This window comes from Hyalella azteca, unplaced genomic scaffold (genome assembly GCF_000764305.2).
Source record: "Hyalella azteca isolate HAZT.00-mixed unplaced genomic scaffold, Hazt_2.0.2 contig14611, whole genome shotgun sequence".
NCBI lineage: Eukaryota > Metazoa > Arthropoda > Malacostraca > Amphipoda > Hyalellidae > Hyalella > Hyalella azteca.
The window spans coordinates 27846-38041 of record NW_025944489.1 but is presented as its reverse complement, the minus strand read 5'-3'; the positions used below and the strand labels follow the sequence as shown (position 1 = coordinate 38041).

Here is a 10196-nt window from a genome sequence, read left to right as displayed (position 1 = left end):
ATTCATACATGTCTTGTCCGCAATATTCTCATTTTCCTTAATTTTAATATTTGAAGCTATAGATTTGGATGAATATATTTCATTGTGCACTTATTTTGCTCCACGCAGCAACAGTATTGTTCTCATACTTTTATTTCTGCATTTAGAGACAAGTTTCCGTCTTAGCGTTCTCCGCAGCGAGGTCTCGGACAAATTTACGGCCGGTCTCACGGCCAATCTCCTAGTTCAGTTACCAAGGAATATCTCCCAAACTAATGAACGCAGCTCCATGAAAAGTAGTACACGCATTCATCAGAACCTAACGGTGATGTTTAGCTCGTGAAAATGTTATCCATATCACCTTCATTCGTGAATTAAACGGCAATTCGGGCTGAAATTTGCATTGACCAAGAAATTTATTTTAAACTACTGAACAGATTTGATCGTAACTTTGAATATACATTCCTATCCTTCCAATGGTGATGTTTAGCTCATGACAATTTTTTCGATTTTACTTTCGATTTCAAGTTTTTTCCATTTCACCTTCATTCGCGAGTTATACAGCAATTCGGGCCGAAATTCGCAGTGACCAAGAAATTTCTCCAAAACTTCTGAACAGATTTGAATGAAACTTTGAATGAACAAACCTAACCTCCCAAGGTTGATGTTTGGCTCGTGAAAATTTTTTCGATTATGCCTTCGTTCGCGAGATACGATTAATATCGCACAATGAATTTTTGTAATACTCTATCACAATAATAAATCGCTGCAAATCCTACAATATCAATACCGAGTATTTAATTATTTTCTTTCTTGTCTCACTGAATCGATCAACTAAAGAAATTGAAATTATGCGTAGTAAAGAACTAATTTACCAATTTTATATCCATGAGCCAATGTTCTTAGCTTCATTCTATAACGTGTTTGAAGATGACTGTACAAGCATTAGAGGCGATGACTATAACCAATCTATTCAATATGTACAAGCATCAGAGTTGGGCGTCAGCCTAATTTAATATGTCTTTTGGTTGTTTGAAACACGATTAAAATTATTCTGACAGTAATTTAATATTATTGACAGTATTGTCGCATATATCAGCCAATTAATCCCATAATAACTCATTCAGTGACCGAGTTAATTATTGAATTGCGTTTTGGATCAAATTCTAAATATTTTGAAATGCACTCTCATCGCATTTCCGACATAATTTTTTTATTAGCCATGGTTGATTTAGCCAATTATGAGATTTTGATTCAAAGCATCGCACCGCAAATTCATATTGGCTGACAGCCAGTCGTATTCACACGGCTAAATAGCACAGTATGAGTTATACAGTATACAGTAGTTATCAGGCATGTAGTAGCTGCCCGTTTTTACTGTCCAGTGACAAACTTTAAATAAACCACAAACCATTTATATATCATTAATTGATTGCATTTTCACAAGGGACTTTCACTTGTGTTTCACTTACACTTATGTATATTTTCTTTTAATAGGAAATGTTGCATAAGAATTTTATTCGCCTGCTCACTTCAAACGAAAAATTCTATTGAAGCATGATAATCAATGGAACGTATGAATACACAGCTACTCAAGTATTTATTTTCTTTTATTAAGGCACACAGATTTGAGTTGCACTTCTTTTCCGCAACTGTACTTCCCAAAGTCTCCGGTCAACATTCTGTCCGTATTACTGTAAACTTGTAATGGGCAGAACAGAAACACATCATTGAGGAGAGGCTCTTTATTGGTTCAACACAACACAGGAAAGCTTTAATAAGGCAAGTGAGGAAGGCGTAAAATAAAAGCTCTATTTCAACAGATAAACTCAACAGCGACAGTTCTTTAACAGCGTTGGAATCTGCCATCAGTAGAGCGCGTGATGCCGAGTGATGGAACACTAGTTGGAACACACTCGTCACAACACACTCGTCACAACATTATCCATACTGGCAGCCAGGAAACTGCAGTGTCTGCAAGATCCTCGCTAGTTCTTAGTGTCAGAACTTATCCATACTGGCAGCCAGCAAACTGCAGTGACTGCTAGATCCTCGCTAGTTCTCAGTGTCAGAATGTATCCATACTGGCAGCCAGGAAACCGCAGTGTCTGCAAGATCCTCATTAGTTCTTAGTGTCAGAACGTATCCTACTGGCTCAGCAAGAAATAAGCCCTGTCAATTCATTGGCGAGGCAGAATAATGCAGAATATCTCAGCATGGAGAAATAGTTTCTTTCTGAAGACAAAATTGAAATAAGCATAGGTAACTAAGAATTTTTGACAAATGGAAGCCATAAGAAGGCCCATGAAATATTTCACTCAGCACGCAAAGCTAAAATATCAAGAAAAATCCTGAAAAATGTGTGTGTGTTGTAGTAACCGCCTCAATGCTTCTCAGCACTGCTTCAGGGATGTGTTGGGGCCGATGCAGAGGGCCAGTTCTTCATACAATGTCTTGCAATCAACCGGATTAATATCTTTAGCAGAGGCATCGAATACAGCACATTTTTTAGAGGGATTGACCCCGCCATAAACAGGAAGGGTAACATTCTGGCCGTCGGGAAGCCAGCGGTAGTAGCCCCCTTCTCCAAGCTGCGTGTTGATCCAGAAATACGAACCTGTGCCTGAAATACATTAATAATTATTTAACACTAATTAATCATTGAAATTGATCAGTAAGACTTGTCTCTTAGAGTAATTTCTGTCATTACTAGTCTGTAACCAGTATTTTTTAAAGTCCGGATGAAAGTTGAGTTATATGATTTAAAACTGTCTGAGGTGATACCAGACAAACTCTAGAAAAAATGTAATACAACATAAGTGGCCAGAAAGAGGAAAATTAAATATAAAAGAAGCTGGCGACGTGAATAGGAGCACAGTGAATAATCAGGTTGATTGAAGGTGGATGAGGTTGGGTTGGGTTGGGTTGGGTTGGGTTGGGTGTAAGAGGGGAAGAGAACCCGTAAAGGCTCTTATTTAAGGTTAGCGCGGAGGATGGATGGGAAGATGATGGTTCATTATTTACTTTATTTGCATATTCGTGTACTATTAAGCATAAATAGATTATGTGCACTCTCCACATACATGAGTTTCGCATTTTAAAGTATTTTAGTGTTTTGTTATTTTCTTTAGATGAATGATATAATGAAGGTGAGAGTGATGATGAGGTGATGATAATGTGGTTACTGAGGTAAGAAATTCATGCCATACTCATCAGATAGGCTTGGTAGGCAGCAGTTATGTTGATAAAAGGCGTTTAGTCTCGTCATTAATATGGGCCATTCTCGGCGTGATTCGTCAGTCAGTAATCGTATTATGGATAACTGCCCATTACCCATTCATTTATAACTGACTTACATGTTCGGCATGTTCCGTCGTGTAGATGCTTTTGGTTTGTTTGAGTCATAGATACCTATGTGTACAAGTGAAGATGTGGGGGGTCTAGTGCTTGTAATTTGAAACTTCCGAATCGCTGGTGTTGCTTTGCAGTGATGTCTCGAATTAGAGTTCGTCGGTTGATGAGTTTCGGGTCATTTATTATGATGCGATTTATGTGTCATTTATTATGATGTGATTAACAGCCGTCAGTGATTGGCAGACGGATATGAAAATTTTTTACTCCAAACATTAAACGGCCCAAGTCCTGTCAGTACGTAGATCAAAACTCACCAGAAAATGTTTTTGATTTAGTTAGCGCGTATTCCTGAATTTCGGTGTTGGTCTGCAACTCGTAGGACGCCAGCTGCAAGCCGAGGGCCTCGCACCGGGTTTTGGCCTCGCAGTACGAGACGTCTTCACTCCAGTCAGGAGGATTACTCCTCGCCGTAATCTCGACGCAATGTCCGGCTATTATTTTATTGCAGCAAGTCAGCCTTTGCGGCATCAGTTCACGGTCGTACGGGGTTTCAGCATAATCTGAAAATAAGGCAAAGTAATCTCTCATTTATTGCCGGTGTTACGTACCCAGATCCGGTCGCTATAAGTGAAATCCAACTTAAAAAATTATCTACTGTTAGTACTTATTCGAGTATTTATATTGAAATTGCATAGTAAGTTATCATTGTTTTACGAGTATTTACAATAATTAAATTATAAGTTTTTCTATACTTTTTCACAAAATTTTAGATTATTTTTCTAAATACCAAGAGATAGACTTCCCCAAAATTCCGCTAACCAGCAATAATAAGCGAATGATTATTCCCATTTATATCACTGGTCAACAGAGAAAATGATTCTGATATGATATTGTGTGGGTTTCAAAACTGGTAAAAACTGGGTTCCAAAACCGCTAATTTCAAAACTGGCTTTGTTATTTCCTAGCACGTCTAGGTTTTTAAATATTCGCATTTTTAAGTAAAACTTATAAAAAATTTTTATATGCATATATGATTACTTAGATTGAAACGAATCCCCTAAAATAATAGAAATTATTTGTAATTAAGGTTTGTGGTGCCTGTGTCTATATTTTGAGTTGTTATGGAGGACAAACGTGATTGCCAACAATCTTAATGATGTTTTTCTGTCTGTCAAGTAGTCTGAAAGTGTTTTTGTAAATATTGGGCGTAGGTTTAGCACGATTTTGTATTGAAGTCCGGTGGTCACTGATTTTGGTCACTGCGTGGGGTATTATATACATACAACATATCTGTATGTAGTGTGTCGAACAAGGTGAATAACAAGCGTCTGGGTCTGGTGTAATATGGCTAATGCCGTTTGTGCTCTTTGTTTGTGTTCCCTGAAACCAAACTATCTAGTGTTGTGAATGGTGAGGTGCTCATATAATCTATTGTTCAGTATTTCATCTTAAAGCTTGCAGTGTATGGCTTATAGTAAAATAGGGCTGTAGTTCTGCACTTGGTGATGAGATGTGGCGGGTTTTAAGGGGACATGCTATTTTGAGTTGGGTAAATAACCAACGGAGATGAAGTGATTGATTATGTACATCAGGTAGTGGATCATTATTTTGAATACCGGTAGGTATCTGAGGTAGAGGATTTTGATGCCTGGGAAACTCGGTGCTTTCTGTAGAAATATTTTCAGTGGCGCCGTAGTTCTCCATTGGTTTTGGGTAGAAAGTCTACAAGGTGGAGTCGGGGAAGGTCGCCATGATTGCATGGGTGAATGAGATGAATGTTGTTATACGGGGCCTTATAAGGTGTGGATGTGATCGATGTCAAAGTCTTCGTTGTTTGTGCCGTTCTAAGTGAATATGTCCTGCCAGTGTTAGTGGAAGATGTATTTTTTGTTCTGGTTTGTCGAATTGGATTTTTTTGTGTTTGAGGTATAGGACGCTTTGTTTGGCGTCGGATCCTAGCATGCGCTTTAGGAAAAACCAGAATTTTCGTGATCTGTTCTTGTTTCTAAAATGCTAATGAGGTTCTATCATGTCTGTGTTTGGAGGAGTCTGTATGCTATGTGTAGTTGTTGGCATGGGGTTACGAGTTGTCTGTTAAGTGCCATTGATGGCTTGAAGAGTGGCTTGGCATGGAAGAGTGGCTTGGCATGGAAGAGTGGTTTGATATTGTGTTTGCAAAAGCAATGTTTCGTGAATGGGTATGATGCCTGGAATGATGCGGGGTGTTATGATGGGATAATGGTCCAGTTGTCTAAGCATGTGCCTATTTCTTTAATGCAGGGTCTGGTATAGTGGGGGTCTGAATGTGGGGGCTATTATTGGACTGCAGTCTGAAGGTTGTGGAATGGATCCTTGTATGTGAGTGTTGGGAAATGCCTTCTGTTGCTTATGACCCTGTCTGGTAATGACATGAGGCTTTGACACCATTTGCGCAGGTTATTAGTGTTGTGTTTTTTAGCATTTATGTCTGCGAGTAGGTAAACAAGATGGGGTATACATCAAGTATGTATACTTGATGTATTCTGTACGTGTCTGGCTGTGTATTGCTCCTGTAGTGATGGGAGTGTCAACTGTATTTGTTAGCATTTGAATGTGAAAAAAATTGTATGTGAAAATTTGTAAGGTATGAGTCTCCTAGTGGCTATGGCAGCACCGAAATGTAGTGTGTTGTCATTATTACAGTACATTGTAGTTGAATGTAAGTACATTGTAGTTGAATACTTCAAGTATGGGGTTGTCATCCGTCCGTCGTGGCATTGCATCCGGTCATTGAGGCATTTTTTGCGGTGTTAGCGTAACTGCGTTGTTAGCTTTAGCGTTGGTGTAACTGCGGTCTCATATAGGAGGCGCATTCGGAGCAAAAGGGAGTAGGGATGTGGATTGGTGTGAGGGTGGTCTTCTGTTTTGTAACATTTTAAGTAGATAAGTAGGTGTGTGTACGGTTCTTGTTCGCATTGTTAGGGTGTTATTTTAATGTTTTACATTCAAAATACGTTTGTAAGTATGGGGGAGGGGGGGCTATTGTAGTGTCTGTGGTTTCGATTTTGATGATTGAGTGCAGCGTTTGTCTGTGATTATGTCCTGTATGTGTAGTCAGTTTTATTGTAAGTTTAATATGTGTTTGATTTCTTCGGTGGTGCGGCCTTCTACGTCTCTATCAAGCTGTCGTACATGAATGTTTCGCACTGCTTTAAGGTTGGGGGTATGTGAGAAAGTCATGTTGATTCTATGAAATGCATCAGCATCTTTTTTAAGGTGAGCTTGTCAATTGCAGTCGCGTCATCAGCTGTAGCGTAAAATATGGAGGTAGCGTCGGTAAGTCAAATTAGTGGGGCATAAGTTCGTTAAAAGTTGTACGGAAAATTTTGATTTGATCAGCCAGTGTCGTAACGCCAATTGTCTTCAGTTGGACAAACCCATCGGGTTATGAGGGAGAGGAGGGTGCAAACGGTGGAGAGGGAGCGACATTCCAGGTAAACGTTTTTCGTGCACTTCCACGTTTAGAAAAATTTCTAAACATAGGCAGGGAAAAAAATAAGTCGCACTTTTCTAGTGACACGCGCTTACGTCACAGAGTTGGCTGATCCGGAAGGCGTGAGAAAGGACCATTGAACAGTACCACATACGTAGGCGCTGGAGAGCCCGCGTTTGGCTTAAATTAAATCAAATCCGCACACATATAATATCTAAAATAGTGTTATCTCTCTGGAGTCAGTTCACTGACCATTGAAGACGAGGCCTGTGTTGTCGCTGTTGCTGCGGAGGCACCCGTCAACTGTAAACATAAATAATTTAATCCGTTGTTCTCGAACAGGTGCCGCGGAGCTAATATTAGAGGCCATGCATTTTGTTGCAATTTTTTTATAATGATACTAATATAAAAATATCGTCTCGAGCATTAGGCATGACGGTTAAAGACTTTTAGATTTGTTTAAATCCCTGTTAAAAATCATTTTGTTAGTTACTTGGTTTTTAATAACTTTAAATTGAACACCGTTGCAGGTGTGGCGGCCAGTGGCTAGCCTCCGTCAATTTCAACTAAATAAACGAAAAAATTTTATTCAGTTGGGGCGCCAGGCGGTGAATTATCGCACAACAACAAGAATCAGCAGCTCCTGTGGTTTCATCATCAAACAATAAAGTCAGTGGTTGGCCTCTCATAATAGGACGCTGATCATTCAACACAATTCGCAGTATCTTACTCCCTGCTGTGTATACCTGATACCAGTTCTAAGTCAGCACCCTCCTGACAATAATATTATAATTATAAGGGCATGGCGTCACATATTATATTTTGAAGTCTTTGCTGGATCGTGTGCTTGTGTTAGGTTTCCTTGATAACATGAATAACATCGTCATACACTATCTGCTCCTGCCTATTGTGGCTTTACTCTTATTTGACTTGAGATTCATATTCGTTACTATTTGGGTGTTAATTAACTAATCCACACAAGATATACTGATGAAGAATACAGGTTAATTGAATAATACAGAATATTAATTTCAACTTGAACAATTAACTGCACAAAAGCCATGAAAGAGAAACTTACGAGGACACTAACTTTACAATGAACAATGACGTGGACAACTTAAGAGGCGTCATGACGTAGAAAACTTACGAGGCGTCATGACGTAGACAACTTACGAGGCGTCATGACGTAGACAACTTACGAGGCGTCATGGCGTAGACAACTTACGAGGCGTCATGGCGTAGACAACTTCAGCAGGCGCGTCACCGCAGTCCTGCTCGTCGTTCTGGATGCCGTACAGAGTTATGCCACTAGCGGCTCCTGCATAACAAGAGCCGTTGATCTTGAACACGGGAGCGTCTGAGGAGGAAGGATTACTTGAGTCAAATTTGTATGAATCAAATTTGCTTGAATCAAGCTTGCGTGAATCAAATATGAAGAAACTATTATTATTAACCGTCATGGAAATCTAAGACATGAACTGAAATAACATCTAGTATTATAAACTTTCGTGGAAAAACCTGTGCGAATCTAGATTTACTGAATTGAGCTTATATGAATCATAGTCCATGAATCAAATTTAACGAATCATACATACGTAAATGAAACGTAAACGAATATGACATAAATGAATCAAACATGCCTGAAAATAACATATATGAATCCATCATACATGAATTCTACAAGCATGAATCAAACGTACATGAATCAAAGTAGCGAAATGTCAAAAAAAAACTTATTTTAAATGCATTTTCATGAATCGATATCATCAAATCAAGCATACTGAAAAAAAAATATTTCGACAAAACGTACATTCACTAATCAAAATTTCATTTAATTTACATGAATCAAACTCTCTAAATCTAGCATAATTGAGTCAAACGTTGTGCATCAAACTCAGATGAACAAAACTTCAATGAACTAATTTAAAAAATCAAATATTTATACGTGAATCATATGTATATGACTCACACTTATATATGCGTCTAAGGCATATGTTTATCATTTACAAAGCAATCGGAGGTAAATACCATTTTACAGGCACTCATTTTACAACTTATTGAACCGAACATGCACTAATGTAATATTCACGAATGAAATTAGCATCAATAACAATTAATTGCAGTACAATAATTAAAAAACTAATAATGTGAATAAATCAATTTCCCAAAAAATAATTATATTTTTCAGTAATAATCAGGTTTTATTGCGATTCACTACGATCAAAGAAGCCTATTCTATTCTATGAATCAAACTTAAGTAAATACAGCGAACATGTTGTTTTTACATAAATACAACATAGATGAAACATGCATCAGACACACATACATAAACTTACTTGAATACATTTCTGATGAGTCGAATTTATTTGCATCATGCACACTGAATCGAGAATACTTGGTCAAAACGCAGATTCAATGAACAAAATTTAATTCAAAAACCAGGATGAACCAAACTCTCAAATGTTGAACGAAGTTTAAATAAACATCGTGCATCAAACTCAGATGAATCAAACGCGTACAAAACAAGCTTTACTGAACCAATCTGATATGATATGAATCAAAAATATAGATGCGTTTGTAGCATATGATAATCATTGACAAATCTAGCATACTTAAATATAACTTTGAGGGCACTCATTGTATAATTTATATGAATCAAATATGTAAGTAAAATAATATTTATGAATGAAACTAACATTCACTAAAATTATTTTCAACAAAATTTTGCCAATAAACAAGTTTGAATGCAATTCAATACAATCAAATGTGAAATAAGCCTAATCTTATTCGCTATAATTGTGCCCGGGGTCAATGCAACTCACTCCTCGCAAACGCGGCGTCCGCGCAGGCGATGATGTCCGTCGATGCGCCGCTGCTGTTCAGCTTCACCCAATCAACAGCAGTCACATTCTTGGGGGCAAATCTGCGGTATTCTTTGCCGCCTCCGAGGTCAATAGAGAACAGTTCCCCCGTGACGGTGTTGGCGAGAGCGGAGCACGTCGCGAACAAGTTGCTCTGGACGCCACCAGCGAGCACAAACTGTGCAGTAGGTTCAAGTTAAGGGACAGTAAACGAGTCATGATCAAGCAGCAATCAGGGGAGAACCGGACAAAAAATATACAACTGTTTTCAAAAGCAGTGTAACAGGGTAATGGAGTCGTGCGCTTCCAAATCTAAAAAATGGAAACAATTCCAAATCTAGAATACTAGTGTGATTTATTAATAACGAAACCAGTTTTTTGGCCACAATACCGACTTAAGTAATAGAAACACTATATATATATGAGGTGATTATGACTATGGTGATTATGATGATGGCGAGTAAGACGGGAGAGATTCAGAAAGTATATCGGGGAGTCAGCTTTTAGGTTGAAGCTTTTTGTTATTGCGG

The 10196-nt window shown here is 38.3% G+C and overlaps 1 protein-coding gene across 2 annotated transcripts; it reads right to left on the bottom strand.

Moving 5' to 3' along the window:
- Positions 1 to 1912: 1912 nt before the first annotated feature.
- LOC108670336 lies at positions 1913 to 9867 on the bottom strand. Of its 2 annotated transcripts, XM_018157800.2 has the most exons (5): positions 9628 to 9867; positions 8031 to 8162; positions 7058 to 7108; positions 3648 to 3893; positions 1913 to 2602 (listed from the first exon to the last, which is right to left on the bottom strand). In XM_018157800.2, the coding sequence occupies exons 2-5, from the start codon at positions 8038 to 8040 to the stop codon at positions 2373 to 2375; spliced, it is 537 nt and encodes a 178-aa protein (XP_018013289.1). In that variant the 5' UTR covers positions 8041 to 8162; positions 9628 to 9867; the 3' UTR covers positions 1913 to 2372. The 2 variants fall into 2 exon arrangements, with proteins under 2 accessions (XP_018013289.1, XP_018013290.1); XM_018157801.2 differs by lacking the exons at positions 8031 to 8162; positions 9628 to 9867 and adding an exon at positions 8005 to 8022.
- Between the last annotated feature and the right edge of the window lie 329 nt (positions 9868 to 10196).

Excerpts from the sequence above, each read along its gene's own strand:
- LOC108670336 (XM_018157800.2), bottom strand. Across the intron at positions 3,894-7,057 it reads CACAGGCCTCGTCTTCAATG|ATTATGCTGAAACCCCGTAC; the intron begins GTCAGTGAACTG and ends CCTTATTTTCAG. Across the intron at positions 2,603-3,647 it reads TAAATCAAAAACATTTTCTG|GCACAGGTTCGTATTTCTGG; the intron begins GTGAGTTTTGAT and ends AATGTATTTCAG.